The 16417-nt window shown below is 39.0% G+C and overlaps 2 protein-coding genes across 7 annotated transcripts in view; one reads left to right on the top strand and one right to left on the bottom strand.

Moving 5' to 3' along the window:
- The window catches only part of LOC126750945 (bestrophin-1), a 65146-nt gene that overhangs the window by 26482 nt on the left and 22247 nt on the right, over positions 1-16417 (bottom strand). The window contains exon 1 of one of the 6 annotated variants that reach the window (XM_050460800.1): positions 6926-6947. The exons of the other annotated variants lie outside the window; for them this stretch is intronic. The gene's annotated coding sequence lies outside the window, so the exon portion shown is untranslated. Of the gene's footprint in view, positions 1-6925; positions 6948-16417 lie in introns of those variants that run through there. 6 annotated transcript variants of the gene reach the window in all.
- LOC126759923 (uncharacterized) lies at positions 3541-6805 on the top strand. The gene is made up of 2 exons (XM_050475163.1): positions 3541-3679; positions 6252-6805. Exons 1-2 carry the CDS (start codon positions 3541-3543, stop codon positions 6803-6805), a joined length of 693 nt encoding a protein of 230 aa, XP_050331120.1.

Below are 16417 nucleotides of genomic sequence, written 5' to 3'. Positions count from 1 at the left end.
AAGATTACAAATCCCAAACAAGAAGTCTCCTAATTATTACCCCTTTCAGTAGTGGATTCAGAGAATACAATTTAATTATTTTGTCCAAATCTTAAATATTTACCACATAATAGTTCCAAAATGTTGAATTACTCTACTTTCGATAGAAACTCGACACTCCATTACCATTCCAAAAATGAAATAACTCTCACCTAATAAGGAAGCTTGGTCAGATATATGTATGTATATGTACATAGTTTTTTGCCAAGGAACACGTCTACCAAGTTTTATTCAGATATCTTAATATTTCAAGTTGCAGCTTGCACGGCCGGACGGACGGACAGACATACTATCACGCGGATTTCAACTCATCTCGCCAACCTGATCATTTATATAAATATGTATAACCCTGAATTTACCTCGATTACTTTTAGTTGATATATACAGATATAAAAATATATCTGTTTCTATGTAGCTAGCTACAAATCTTAGCTAATCAAATAGCTAGACAGAAAGGGTGAAATCGAGAACGTGAGAATTAGAGCGAAAACTAGCAGCTGTTGGCAACGAAACAGGATTTAACAAGCGATGTTACGGTATTGGCTTTAATTTTGTTTCTTTTTCTAGTTTTAGAATAGTAAATCGTTGAATAATGATAAAGTTGAATAGTTACACCCATTAGAATCCGATCTTAACGATACTTATTGGATATATAACGGGTTTTTCAATAAAAGTGCTACAAAAGTGGTGTGTTGGCAATGCAAAAGAAATCAAGTTCCATACATAATGGCATCGAATATACTTTCACAAGAATAAAGAATTTCATTGATATCCCAAACCGTTTTTGTTTTATTAAAAAAAAAAACTTTTGTAGCGCTCCTATTGAAGAATCCGCTTTTAAAGTTGAGGCCATTTTAATAATTTTGACTCTTTGTTGGAACGCATATCTTTTCATCATGAAATGGCGAACGTTACTAAAGAGAAGTGTGAAAAAAGCAGGAAAAAATATGACGTCGTTTGCTGGCCCTATCGGTCTATTTTGTAATGTCCCTATTGAAGAGCCCGTTGCATATACGTATGTGTTTTTGTTAGGGGTTAGGTGGGTTTCACAGGTTCTAAAAAAGGGTATTTTTACTATTACATAATCATATGTGACCTGGTCTACGGAAAGGGGCTTAGGTGTCAAAAAATCAATTTTCATAAGAGATAACGAGAAACTGACGAAACGAGTTGTTTATTTTTAACAGCTGTTTCCCAGAAAACTAGTTTTCGCACGTTAGCTCCCTTTTCGTAGACCAGGTCACATATATTTTATTTAAACAATTAAGGATATTAAAGAAACATATATTTATAAAATATTTGAATAGTTTTTTGTAAAATTTTTATTGAAAAATTCAGAAAATTCAGCCGTCTAAAAAAGCGATCTTGCTGTGGACAGCAGAACTCATTGAGCGTTGTTCTCGTTAATGGACGAAGGAAGAAATTTTAAAATTTGAAGTTTTGACAGACTTTGAGAAAAAAAATATCTATTGTTAAACTTTTTGCCATTTATAGGCTCGAAAAAATTGTGTAATAAAATAAATCCTTCGTTCATTGACTTATCTATGCTCCAAAACTCACATAAACACGTCGTAGACTGATCGGCGCAACTTCCGAAGTGTCTGTTTCTTAGAACATTTGAAACCTGTTGTGCTATTTAAGAAGACAAAAAACAAAACAAACAAAAAAAAAAACTGTTTTTTTAACACGCTCAAACACACATAACCTCTTAATGCTGTGTGTGGGCGTGACAATGATGCGATTTGCTGCTAATTACAATACTCAAGTAACATTTGTATCAAGCTTCTTCCAGATATCGCAATTATCGTTTGCATGGAAGGACGGAGAGAGAAACACCATCTAGTCAATATAACCATTTTTTAATCTCAAACAAAAGATGAAGAATAATGTTATTCCCTGTATAATATGTGTCGTAATACAATTTTAATTTCATGGTTGTGCTTAACTGTTCGAAAAAAGCAACAAAACTAAATTAACAGAATGTTGCAGCGGGGTTTCCTCTCGAGTTTGTGGTGTGCAGTGTCTCTATTTCTTACAATTTTGGTATGTATGTACATTAGGGTGATTCAAAATCTTTTTTTTTTTTTTCAATTATACTGCATAATATAAAAATCTCCAAATTGAGTTTTTAATAAAACGGTTTTCTATTTTTTCTTATTATCAGATAGAAAAATTTATATCTCGCTTCCAACTACTTGAAAAAATATCTTGTTAATTAGGTTTTGTAGGAAATAATGCTCTAAAATATGTCTCTTTTGATTTTTGTATAAAAGATATTAACAGTTAAAGTTTGATTATTTTTGGGAAAATTTTTATTTCTTATGAATTTTATAACTCAATGAAAAAAAATTATTAAGAATGATGAAACTCATAGTTTTGTAGGAAATTTACTGCTCTATAAAAATGGTCTACTATGAATGATTAAGTTTGTTTACGAGATATTCGTCAAACATCAATGCATATTAGAAATCAAAAAAAAAATTTTATCTAAGAAAGCTTCTCCAAAAATCTATTCATAATAATTTTTTTTCATTGAGTTATAAAATTAATAAGAAATAAAGAATTTTTCTAAAAATAGTCAAATTTAGACCGTTAATATCTTTTAAACGGTTGGGTTTACAAAAAAATCATAAGAGACCATATTTTAGAGCATTCAATTTCCTACAAAACCTAATTAACAAGATATTTTTTCAAGTAGTTGGAAGCGAGATATAAATTTTTCTATCTGATAATAAGAAAAAATAGAAAACCGTTAGGCGGAGGACCTTCCCGTTACAATTAAAAACTCATATTTGGAGAGGCTTTCTTAGAGGTGTCTAGGAACCTATTTTTGCGACTACCAATTGAAAAAAAAAAAAAAAAAAAATTTTGAATCACCCTAATGTACATATGTATATGTATATGTACATATCTTTATTTTATATACATACATATACATAAGTACATAAATATGTTTGGTATTAATTAAGTTTCCCAGTGTAGCGGAAAAGCAACATATGTATGCATTATCAATCTCGGCATCGCGATTTTTTTTCAGTGAAATAAAGATCTAACTAGAACATCTCAGTATTTTGGAAAAACGGTGCTTCGTTTTGGACAGAGAAATATTAAACAAATAAAAGCAATAATACAAAATAAATGCAAAATAAGTAAGGAAGGGTTCAGTTCGGGTGCAACCGAGGATTTTATACTCTTGTAATTTGCAGGAATCAAAGCCTTAGGCTGAACTCGCTTATACGGTGCGGTCAAAAACGTCTTTGACTAATAAGACACAAAAACGTCTTGTGCTCTAACCCAAACCAAGCGAACCACAACAAATGCAACAAAACCGTCTTTCTTGCCGACATGTATTGGTCTTGAGCCACGGCGCAGCCCACACCGAATGGAACAGACAAGACAAGACAGAAAAACACGTTTCGTTGCTTATAGTTGTACCATTGTTTTCCATAGTCAAAATTACGCATTTTATTCGTGCTTACACTGTGCATACAAGCTGTTTTAATGGACATTGACGCGGAAAAATTAGTGTTTTTGATCGAGGAAAGGAGCCCAATATTTAATTACAAAAATAAAGATCACAAAAATAAGTTAATAACGGAAAAACTATGGGACGAAATAGCTACAGAAATGAATAGTGAAGGTAAGTTTAATTTATTTTATTTATACCATTTGTACATATGTACATACGTAATGTTAATAAGTATTTAAAAATATAGTGAAAGTCCATTGTAGATATACAGTACAAAACTAAAGAAAATTAGATAACGTACTTAGTTTGCCAAAAAACTGTGGTAGAGTTAAAAAATGATAGAAACTGGTCACGTATGTAACGCGCACCATTTGATGGCCTTGTGTTTTCAATATTTCATGAAGCAAATGTTCTCATTCCCGAATCATATTATGTAAAGCACAAGCAGCTAATATAATAGTTTCTACTTTATAAGGCGGCAACAAAGTTTCTGTATGAAAAATTCGAAACTTGTTTGCAAGCATACCAAACGCGCGTTCCACGACTCGTCTTGCTCTTGATAAACAGTAATTATGCTTGTATATTCTTCGCTCATTTGTTAAGTTCCTTAGTGCAAAAGGTCTTAGAATATTCGTAAGTGAATAGCCTTCATCGGCGACAAAAACAAAAGGTATGCATTTGCAGCTTTCTGGACATAGCCTTTGACTATGTGGTAAATTTAATTGTTTTTGAATAAGTTGTTTTCCAAAGTCGCCAACATCAACACAAATGAACTGCCCATATGCATCAACTACAGCTTGTAAATGGATTAAATGACATTTTTAAAATTAAAATAATCTGATCCTGCCGATGGAGCCGATGGATTACCGGCCGAGCTATTCAAAGACGGCGGCGAAGAACTGATAAGGAGCATGCATCAGCTTCTTTGTAAAATATGGTCTTTCGTCAGACCATGCACAACGATTGAATTTAAGTGTGCTCTGCCCAATCCACAAAAAGGGAGACCCACAATCTGCGCCAACTACTGTGGGATAAGCCTCCTCAACATCGCATATAAGGTTCTATCGAGCGTATTGTGTGAAAGATTAAAGCCCACCGTCAAAAAACTGATTGGACCTTATCAGTGTGGCTTTAGACCTGGCAAATCAACAACCGATCAGATATTCACCATGCGCCAAATCTTGGAAAAGACCGGTGAAAGGAGAATCGACACACACCACCTCTTCGTCGATTTCAAAGCTGCTTTCGACAGCACGAAAAGGAGCTGCCTTTATGCCGCGATGTCTGAATTTGGTATACCCGCAAAACTAATACGGCTGTGTAAACTGGCGTTGAACAACACGAAAAGCTCCATCAGGATCGGGAAGGACCTCTTCGAGCCGTTCGATACCAAACGAGGTTTCAGACAAGACGACTCCCAATCGTGCGACTTCTTCAATCTGCTGCTGGAGGAAATAATTCGAGCTGCAGAACTTAATCGAGCAGGTACAATCTTTTATAAGAGTGTACAGCTGCCTGCGTATGCCGATGTTATTGATATCCTCCAAACATAACTTTGAAGTTGTAGATAGTTTCGTATATTTGGGAACCAGCATAAACACCACCAACAATGGCAGCCTGGAAATCCAACGCAGGTGCTACTTCGGACTGAGTAGGCAATTGAAAAGTAAAGTCCTCTCTCGATGAACAAAAACCAAACTCTATAAGTCGCTCATAATTCCCGTCCTTTTATATGGTGCAGAGGCTTAGACGATGACATCAACTGATGAGTCGACGCTCAGAGTTTTCGAGAGAAAAGTTCTACGAAAGATTTATGGTCCTTTGCGCATTGGCCGCGGCGAATATCGCATTCGATGGAACGATGAGCTATATGAGATATACGACGACGAGTAGGCAATTGAAAAGTAAAGTCCTCTCTCGACGAACAAAAACCAAACTCTATAAGTCGCTCATAATTCCCGTCCTTTTATATGGTGCAGAGGCTTGGACGATGACATCAACTGATGAGTCGACGCTGAGAGTTTTCGAGAGAAAAGTTCTGCGAAAGATTTATGGTCCTTTACGCATTGGCCACGGCGAATATCGCATTCAATGGAACGGTGAGCTATATGAGATATATGACGACATTGACATAGTTCAGCGAATTAAAAGACAGCGGCTACGCTGGCTAGGTCATGTTGTCCGGATGGACGAAAACACTCCAGCTCTGAAAGTATTCGACGCAGTACCCGCCGGGGAAAGCAGAGGAAGAGGAAGACCTCCACTCCATTGGAAGGACCAGGTGGACCAGGACCTGGCTACGCTTGGATTATCCAATTGGCGCCACGTATCGAAAAGAAGAAACGACTGGCGCGCTGTTAACTCGACTATAATCGCGTAAGCGGTGTCTACGCCAATTAAGAAGAAGAAGATCCTGCTTTTGGAGGACACTGTATTCTTATGTGTTTTCCATCTATACCTCCTGACAATTAGAAAATTTCAGCATGTTTTCAAACGCATCTGCTATAGAAAGCCATTTCGCAACGTCGGGTTTTGGAAGGTAAATTGGTGATATTTCCCAGACAGCTTTGCAGGTTTCCATTACAATGTTTTCAATTGTGGAAGCCCCACAGCGAAAAAAAAACGAAAGCGACTTGAATGATTCTCCAGTTGCCAAATACCTGAAATTATATTAATATTTTAATTAATTGCAATTTTTGTATACCCACCATAATTCAAAAATTCCAAATTTTATATCTTGCAGTAGCAGCATGCAAAAATAAATGGACAAATTTACGGAACTCATATTCGAGGTATTTGAGGGAAGAAAAAAACAAACCATATAGATCGAGTGGTAAGCAGAAGCGGAAATGGTACTTGGCTGATGCAATGTCTTTTTTAAAAGAGTTTGTACATCAGCAACGTGAAATGCGCAGTAATTTACCTGTAAATAGCCCTGATGTCGAAGAGCAAACTGCCGACATGTCGCAAAATGATTTTACGGATGCAGTAAGTACTGACAAAAGCAGTCCAATACCAACGAAAAAGAGTAAGATATCTATATCTGAGATGATAGCAGGACCAATGATTGAGTTCCTAAACTCCAAAACGAAGCAGAAACCAAAAGAAAATGGAAATGAATTATTTTTTAAAAGTTTGCTGTCTGATTATGAAAAACTCTCCAGTAAAAGGCAAAGACTATTCAGAATGCACATGATAAAGGAAATGAATAAATTTCAAGAAGAAGAGGAAAATGAATATTTAAGTAGCTCAACGTCATCGTCGGTCAAGGGATTATCTAATGTGGTATATGAATAAGAATAAATATTATAATAATTTATATTTTCATATTGATCATTTCAAAATTTTACCAAAGCAGGGATTTTGAATTAAAAATACATTGATTTTAAGTTTAAAAAGCTATTTGTTTTTACTTACCGTAGCGTTATAATTAATCTTTCCGCAGGAGTTCTGCTTTTGCGTTAGTTTGCATTTTGCTTAAAAATTAAATGTTTTATTAAAGACAGCAAATATTCGAATGTTTACACCTGCACCCTTTTGAGATTTCGAAATTTTCTCGGATGCAGTGTCAGTTCAGAAATGAAATTTGTAATAATATTTTCCGAATCGCGCTTCTGGTTGTACGGATGCTCCCACCATTCTCTTTTATTTCTTTCACTTCGTTCACAAAACTCAATTATTGAAAATAGAACTGGCACAAAATATTAAATATTAAAAATATTATTACAAATTTGATTTCTGAATCGTCCGAACCCGACGATATCTTTGCAAGAACAGATTCGTGTCCTTCTTTTTTCGTTTTATTTCAATGCACACCATTGAGAGACAAAAAGACAAAATGTCGCATTGTGCTTCGCTTGGTGTGGGTTAGAGCACAAGACGTTTTTGACTAAACCGGTGTGAGTTTAGCCTTAAGGCGTAAAACGTCAATCAGAGGATCTGAATCTAAGCAATTTTATATACATATGTATGTACATATGCTACATATATATGGCTCATACATTGACAGGCACATAAGGTTTGCTAGAAAAACGAAAATCATTATATGTAGTATCGACTAAAAACCAATCATATAGAGTAAAGTCAGTCGGATGTTCGAAAATCCTGATATTAGTTATTTGTAGCGCACATAATTACATACTACCGATATTTTCGGTCAAAAGTCAACTACAGATACTGGGGTTCACATATGCGGTACCTAGTGGCTTGAACAGTTTTGGTTGGATTTGGGCAATTTCTGGGCATAAGGTGGAATTCTTTAAAAAAAGTATTAGCGCAAAGTTTTATCCCGTTCTATTCATTACTTCATGTTTTGTGTACTAGAAAGTAAAAGAATCAAATGAAATTTAAAATTTGTGTTATATGGCAAGTACACGTGATTGAAGTCCGATTTCGTCCATTTTCACACTGTGACATAGTTATATGGGAGAAATTCTAAGCGAATTTCGGTTATTGTGGCTTAAGTGGTTTAGGAGAGTAGAGATGTTAAATCAATTAGAGGCAGGGTGACGTCCACTTTTACAAAATGTTTAGCCCGCATATGGCTAACGGCGTTTCGTTGGCTGTAGTCCGATTATGCCCTTCTTGCAACTGTTATTTTCGTGGCAAAATTAACGCCCATACCAAGTTTCATCAAAATAGCTTAATTTTTGCTCAAGTTACAGTTTGCCCGGACGTACGGACAGACAAACAGTCACTCGCATTTCAACTTGTTTCGCCATCCTGATCATTAATACATTATTATATATATATAATCCTATATCTATGGTGGGGCTGAGCTCAGGCTACTACCGGGGTCACAGCTGGCGGATAGTGGACGGCCTACGCTAAGTAGGTTAGCTGCGAATAGTAATACGCAGCCCCCGACCAAGAGCTGCAGGAGAGGAGGGCCTGGCTCAAAACGCCTAATATGCCCAATGAACCTCCGGCGAAGAGGCGAGAAGATGCCGCCTTTAAATAAGCGTCCATAACCCCCACCGGGGTTGCACCGAGGGAGAACCTACCCACGAGAGGGAGGCAACAAAGCGACGAGGGAACCATACAGGAAGCAGCACCAAAAGTGCACAGACGACGGCGAAAAACCCTGGGCAAGCGCCCATCAGAATCGAGGCCAGTAAGGTTCTGATTATGGAATACTGGAAACAAATAACGGATTAGTCTGACAAAGGGCTGGTGAGGGCAGTATTCTACCACCTCAGTAGGTAAGAGTGACATCTTACCGAAATGGCTGGTAGGCTAATACTGCTCTCGCCTCCGTCTCGTTAAAACCCTGGCAGGTCTTCAAGTACGTTCAATGCACGTCGCCAAAAAAAATTTTTTTTTTTTTTTTTTGGCCGTACAGGTTCAGTTGAGACGAGCTCCTGATTCGTGCCTGAACCTGGCTCTGAACACAAGCTCCCATAAGGACTTGTGTCAACCCTAGCGTGGCCTCCCTGCTTGCATAGATAACCACGGGGTTCATAAAGGGCAACTGTTACAACGTGCGGAGATAGCGGCTTGAAGCGGAGACCCATTAGATCTAAAATGAGTACACCACAACAACAACAAAAACACCAACAGAAGGAATCACATAAAGAACAACAAAACAAAGATGCTCAAGACGAGGAATACGGGACCGTGTTCCGCAGAAGTAGTAGGATGCTTAGATCCCCTATACTGACCATCACTCCCAAGCAAGTCGAAAAAGCGGGAGAAAAAATAGCCGCAAAAGAAACTCCTGTCACACAGGAACCACCAGCAAAACAAACAGAAGGGAAGAGCACCCCAGTGGCCACCACAGAAGGACCTCAAAATTCACCGAAACAGGAGTACATCACTCAAATGAGACGAGCAGAAGAGGAATCTTTGGAAAAATGTAAGAGTATCGTACAAATCATGAAGACGGCGATGGCAAAGCAAAAGAACGTCAGCTTGGATGTCAAGAACGGAGCGGCACAGCTGGACGAACTCTTTGATGTAATGAAGAGTTACCGCAGAAACTGGCTCATCGCAGAAAACGAGAAAAGACGCGGACTTCTAAGCAGACGGATCATGACCCCAGAGCCAACAACCTCGAAGCGGCGGGCGACAAGCCCAGTGGAGCCTCGAGAAACAGTGCGACCAAGAAGCGAAAAGGACGGCCAGTGGCAGAAAGTCTTGCCCAAAAAAGCAAGGAAGACACTCACAACCGAAGGAACGGAAAACAAAAAACCGAAAGAGGGAGGACAACAAGGGAAGAATACCGTCTCAAACCAGAGAGCAAAAAGCAGGCCCAAACGACAATCGGAGGCCGTAATCATTAAGCCAGCAGAAGGAAACAGCTACGCCGAGGTCCTCAAGAATATCCGTAGCAAAGTAAACCTAAGAGAAGCGGAGGTAAAAATCAAAGGGATCCGCAAAACAAGAGCCGGGGCTCTACTACTAGAGCTGGAGAAGGGACAATCCACAAAAGCCAGTTTCTGCGAGGCACTCAAGACGACCCTCCGAGAATCCGCAACTGTGGCCGACCTTAAGACAAAAGCAACAATAGAGATCAGAGACCTCGACTCCCTTTCAACAAAGGAGGAAGTAGCAGAGGCTGTAAAAAAAGTGCTACAAGACTCCATCGGAGACTTGACGATAAGCATAACAGCACCTAACATAAGAGAGCAGGTCAGGGCATATATAACGCTCGACGAGGACAAGGCTGACACACTGATGCGACAGGCACGCATAAAAATCGGCTGGGTTAACTGCAGGCTCCGTCTGAAAGAAACCCCAAAAAGATGCTTTCGCTGCTTTGGACCAGGCCATTTAACCTGGGACTGCAAAGGGCCCGATAGAAGAGGAGAAGGGGTCTGCATAAAATGCGGCCAACCAGGTCACAAAATGAAAGAGTGCACAAAGCCTCCCTCATGCTGCCTCTGCGTGGAGGCTAAACACGAAAAAGTTGACCATATCCCGGGTTCCGCGAAATGTATGGTATATAGGAAATACCAAAACAAATGAATATCTTACAGGCCAACATGCATAGATGCAAGGCTGCTGACGCACTACTCTCGCAAATGGTGATGGAGAACGCCTACGAGTTAATCATCATAAGCGAGCAATACCAAAAGAAAGAGAGAGGTACCTGGCTGGAAGATAGCAGCTCGACCGCCGCTATATGGCTACCACCAGGGAGTAACGCCATCGCTGTAGACAAAGGGAACGGCAATGGTTTTGTGTGGGCCAAATGCGACCTTTTTACAGTAATTAGCTGCTACTTGACGCCAAGCGATAGCATACAGGAATTCCAAGAAAAGCTCGACAATATTGAGGACACAGCCAGGTCTATAGAAGGTCAACTAATAATCGCCGGAGACCTAAATGCCAAAGCCGTAGAGTGGGGTATGCCAAATACGGATTCGAGGGGAAAGCGCATCCTAGAAATGGCTGCGCGCCTAAGTCTAATAGTGCTCAACACGGGAAATGCAACCACGTTTAGAAGACCGGGATGCGAGGAAACTACACCAGACATCACTCTATCATCCGAACGCTTGGCAGGCTCAATAAAGAAATGGAAAGTCCTGGAGGATTACACTGGTAGCGATCACCAGTACATTTCCTTCACTATCGATACTGGAACAAACGCTAACCAGCACAGGAAAAAGACTGCAACACGGAAGTGGAACATTTCGAAGCTAAATACTTCGAAACTGATCTCTGCAATAGACGACCAAAACCCATCTAGCAGCTCCCCAAATAATGCAAAAGAGATTGTCGAGCACACAATGTTTAATATAATAAGAGCCTGTAAAAAATCAATGCCCAAGGCTTCCCACAGCAAACATAAGGCAGCAGTCTACTGGTGGACTGAAAATATCGCCCAACTCAGACGCACATGCCTCCGCCTTCGCAGATCCTACACGAGATCCAGGCGCAGAGGAGCCGCACCCGAAGAAGCCGAGCAATACAAAGCAGCAAAAAAGGAGCTGAAGCACGCCATCGACGACAGCAAAAAGAAAAAATGGGAGGAACTACGCGAGGATATAAACAGAAACCCCTGGGGACTCGGATATAAAGTAGTTATGAAGAAACTCGGCGCTCGAGCAAAGCCGCCTGACTTAACCGCTGTCAAAATGGATCACATCGTGAACGCGCTATTCCCCACACACGAAAGCAGGGCTAGTGATCCAGAACAAACACTAAGATCTGCGCAAATCCCCCTGTTCACCCTTGAAGAGCTGCAGTTAGCCACTGGCAAGCTCAAGGCCAACAAATCACCCGGTCCGGACGGGATCCCAGCAGAAATCCTCAAAATAATCGCTGCAGAGCGCCCGGCAGTACTACTGAAAATGTACAACGCCTGCCTTGAAACCGGAATATTCCCTGAACCATGGAAGAAGCAACGGCTAGTGTTAATCAGTAAGGGAAAAGGAGACCCCAATTCGCCATCAGCTTACCGTCCTCTATGCATGCTTGATACAGCGGGAAAGCTATACGAAAGCCTCATAAAACCCAGACTCGAAGCGGCCATTAACGAAGCTGGAGGATTGTCCCCTAGACAATATGGTTTCAGACCCGGTAGATCAACAATAGGAGCCATAAAATGCGTCGTCGAAAGCGTAGAAGCAGCGCAGCGTAGATGGCATAAATATAAAAGAATAGTGTTACTGGCGACTCTAGATGTCCGAAACGCTTTCAACAGTGCTAGATGGGTGGACATGATTGACGCTCTCGAAAAAAGCTTCAAGATACCCGACTACCTCAGGGCTGTGGTGCGGAGCTACCTTAGCAACAGAAAACTGCTGTATGAAACCAAAGAAGGGTCACGACAGATAGCGGTTACGTCAGGAGCAGCGCAAGGATCCATTCTAGGCCCAGACTTATGGAACATCAGCTACGACGCTATATTAAAACTAGAAATGCCAGACGAATCATATTTAATTGGCTACGCGGACGACATTGCGGCAGTAATCACAGCAAGGGACACAGAAGAAGCGCGAAGAAAGCTGAATCAGGTCATGATACGGACGCAAACATGGCTTGACACACACAACCTCCAGCTCGCTACGGAGAAAACAGAGCTACTGCTGCTAACAAACAAGCACATCCCTCTCGAGATAAGCATGCACACAACTACGGATATTCTTAGGACGCAGAGAGCAGTAAACTACCTAGGCGTAAGACTGGACCCCAGACTAACCTTCTGGGTTCAAATCCAGCACGCCGCAGGAAAGGCAGCGAAGATCACCTCTCAACTGAGTCGATTAATGGCCAACATAGGGGGCCCCAGCCAAGAAAAGAGAAAGCTCCTAATGTCGACGACAATAAGCGTCTTACTATACGGAGCCGAGATCTGGGCAGACGCCCTTAAAAAGGAAAATCGGCGTAAGGTAATGGCCAGAGTGCACCGCACCGCAGCCCTCAGAGTTGCATCAGCGTACCGGACAGTATCAGGCGACGCAATATTAGTTATAAGCGGCAATGCTCCAATCGACCTTCTGGCATATGAAAGGAAAAAGCTGTGGGAGCTAAAGAAACAAGAACGCACCGCCGTAGAAAACCTGGTTGGCCCAATAAACGCGGACAATTTAGTCAGCGTCATGTTGGAGAGTGAAGCAAACTGGGAGATCATCAAGAATTTCGCAGCAATTTTGCTTCGCAGCAAAAAGCGGGACCTGGACGCAGGTGCGCAGATGTAAATCTCTCAATGAGAAAAATGGAACGCCACCCTGAAGTAATGCAAACGCGGTCCCAGGGTGGGCGACGGTTCCTTAGAGGGGGGGTTTTTAGTGACCTGCAAGTGGCACATACCGCTGCTGTGACGATAGCACCGATGATGCGGAAGGCATTTTCCACCCCCTCACCCGCAAAAAAAAAAAAAAAAAAAAAAAAAAAAAAAAAAATTCTATATCTATCTAGATTAGTTTTAGGTGATACGTGTAACCGTTAGGTGAAAAAAAGCTATAATACTCTGCAGCAACAGGTTGCAAGAGTATACAAATTTTAAACACAGGGTTGTTTTAAAGCTCATTATAGGTGTTTGTAAGTACACTTACATATATGAATGCACCTCTACAAAAGCAAAACACAAAGCGTCGCCGAAGTTGATCAATTTTAATTTGATGGCGTAATGATCAATTAGTATGCAAAGCTGATGTTCTTTTCAATATTCATATATAGATCTATACTTTTGTAAGTTCGCAGAATTGTTAGATTGTTATAATAAGTGCACACGTATGTATGTATATAATTCTCGTTCGACTGAAATATTCATAAAAAAAGTAAATAAGTACAGAAATGAATATTTTACAAGCTGTCGACTGCTCATTTCGGAATACAATGCTATGGAAATAATGTATCATACCTTTTTTATGAATTATGACAACAAAAATTAGAATTCATAATTCTTATTAAGAACAAGAACAGGCGATAACCTCGGCTGCGCCAAATAATACCCATCACAGGTGCATTTCTTTTATCATAAAACATTTTAAAAAGACGGGTCATTTGTATGGAAACTATATGCTATAGTGGTTCGATATCGACAGATAAATGAACAGCTCTTGAGGAGAAGAGATCGTGTACAAAATTTCAGACCGATCTCTCAAGAACTGAGTTACTACTTGTAGTTCGCGTATATACAGGCAGACGTACCTGACTAAAGCGACAAAGCTCGTCACGTTGATCAGTTATATATGTACATACATATATAACCTTTAAAGGTTCTCCGACGTTTAGTTCACGATGTTACAAACTTCGTGGCAAAATTATTTACCCTGTTCAGGCTATATAGCTAATAACCCTGAGTACCAAAGAGCCTTAAAATATAATTATAATTAATTATTTCAGCGATTAGCTGAGGTTTTAAACTCTTGTGAGTAATACTGCTACTAATTTGCAAAAACCACAAATTTTATGAAATAAAAGTATCACTTCTAAGAATACTGGTATAATCAGTTCGGCTTAAACATTAAAAATTTTATTTTTAAATTTCTCCTGTAAAGTGCTTTCAAAATATAGTATTCATCTTAAGTATTGGCATGTTAAAAAAATTGTATTCAACATATTAAAAATATTCTAGGTTTAAATTATTTTATTAATAAATTTTTTTTATTACACGTAATTCCAAGCAAATATTAAACAAACAACGCAGAAGTGTTCTCGTGTGGGCGCATTTGAAGTCCGGTCTGCGAAATTAATTGTTGTGAGTAGTTATTTATAGAATTGTGCACTCGCAAATATGGTATATAATATATAGTATATATGCTGGTACATATACAATATATATACTATTTTATGCTTAATCAAACCCAGAAGGAAAATAACATATGGAATAGACCAAAAGTCAAATTAGAGGTCGTGGTGTTACGAACAACATGTGAAGAACTAAGTGAACAAATTCAGCAGCAACTCTCGCAACAAAGTTGCCAAGGAGAGTATTATAGTTTTGTTCAAATAACGGTTGTTTGTAAGTTCTAAAACTAAAAGAGTCAGATATAGGGTTATATATACTAAAGTGATCAAGGTGACGAGTAGAGTTGAAATCCGGATGTCTGTCTGTCCGTCCGTCCGTCTGTCCGTCCGTCCGTGCAAGCTGTAACTTGAGTAAAAATTAAGATATCATGATGAAACTTGGTACACGTATTTCTTGGCTCCATAAGAAGGTTAAGTTCGAAGATGGGCAAAATCGGCCCACTGCCACGCCCACAAAATGGCGAGAACCGAAAACCTATAAAGTGTCATAACTAAGCCATAAATAAAGGTATTAAAGTGAAATTTGGCACAAAGGATCGCATCTGGGAGGGGCATATTTGGTCGTAATTTTTTTGGAAAAGTGGGCGTGGCCCCGCCCCTACTAAGTTTTTTGTACATATCTCGGAAACTACTATAGCCATGTCAACCAAACTCTATAAAGTCCTTTCCTTCAGGCATTTCCATATACAGTTCAGAAATGGAAGAAATCGGATAATAACCACGCCCACCTCCCATACAAAGGTTATGTTGAAAATTACTAAAAGTGCGTTAACCGACAAACAAAAAACGTCAGAAACACTAAATTTTACGGAAGAAATTGCAGAATGAAGCTGCATCCAGGCTTTTTTTTTTAAATTGAAAATGGAACTAATTTTATGCAATTTTTGTTAGTTGCCGGTCGATGTCATTCAGGTATCGTTAAAAAAACTGAATTAACATTTATGAAATTCTGCGAATACACTTTTATGAATTTACAATGGATCAGCCATTAATATTAATAAATGCTCGCTGGGAAGAAAATTAATAGATACAAAAAATACGCAATTAGCTGCCAAGGTTACTAAGTGCATTTTATACGAACAAATAAATAGGTGTGTACAAATAAAGTTTTACGAAACGAAGCAAAACACGTTTTAGATGCCAGATATTGAAAGAAAAGTTGTTTATCTTAGTACTAATCGTACTCTGAATCTCTTAAGGGGTTAGGGGTAGTCAGAGGCACGAAAAAATGAGAGTTTTCAGTATTTTTTTTTGCTATTAAATCATGTTATTTTACAAACGTAGTAATATGGCATTATTATAGGATGTGTTGACGTGAAGTCATGAAAATTTCAAAAAAAAAAACTTGATTTCCAAAATTATAGTTGTTTGTGTTGACCCTGTTCCAAAAAAAGGTACTTGCGGTGACAAGCATAAGTCCTTGGAGATTCATCTAAAATCAATCGGACAAAAAAAAATAGTTTTATAAATAGATAAACTCGGGCCTGATCGAAGGATTTTTTTATTTTCAAAATTAACAAAATGGCGGCCTCAGGAAATTTTTTTCTAAATTTTTGCGAAAAAATCAACCAATCAAGTTAAATGGTCTTAAAAAATCGAACTTTTCGAAAAAATAAAAATCCTTCGTCAGGCCCGAGTTTATTATGTATTCTAAAAGCTGCATAAATTTCATTAAAATCTACAGAACGGTTTTCGAGTTACAGTTGTCAC

The sequence above is a fragment of the Bactrocera neohumeralis genome, chromosome 2, assembly GCF_024586455.1.
Source record: "Bactrocera neohumeralis isolate Rockhampton chromosome 2, APGP_CSIRO_Bneo_wtdbg2-racon-allhic-juicebox.fasta_v2, whole genome shotgun sequence".
NCBI classification, from domain to species: domain Eukaryota; kingdom Metazoa; phylum Arthropoda; class Insecta; order Diptera; family Tephritidae; genus Bactrocera; species Bactrocera neohumeralis.
The sequence above is the reverse complement of the archived record's forward strand: the minus strand, read 5'-3'. Positions and strand labels throughout refer to the sequence as shown.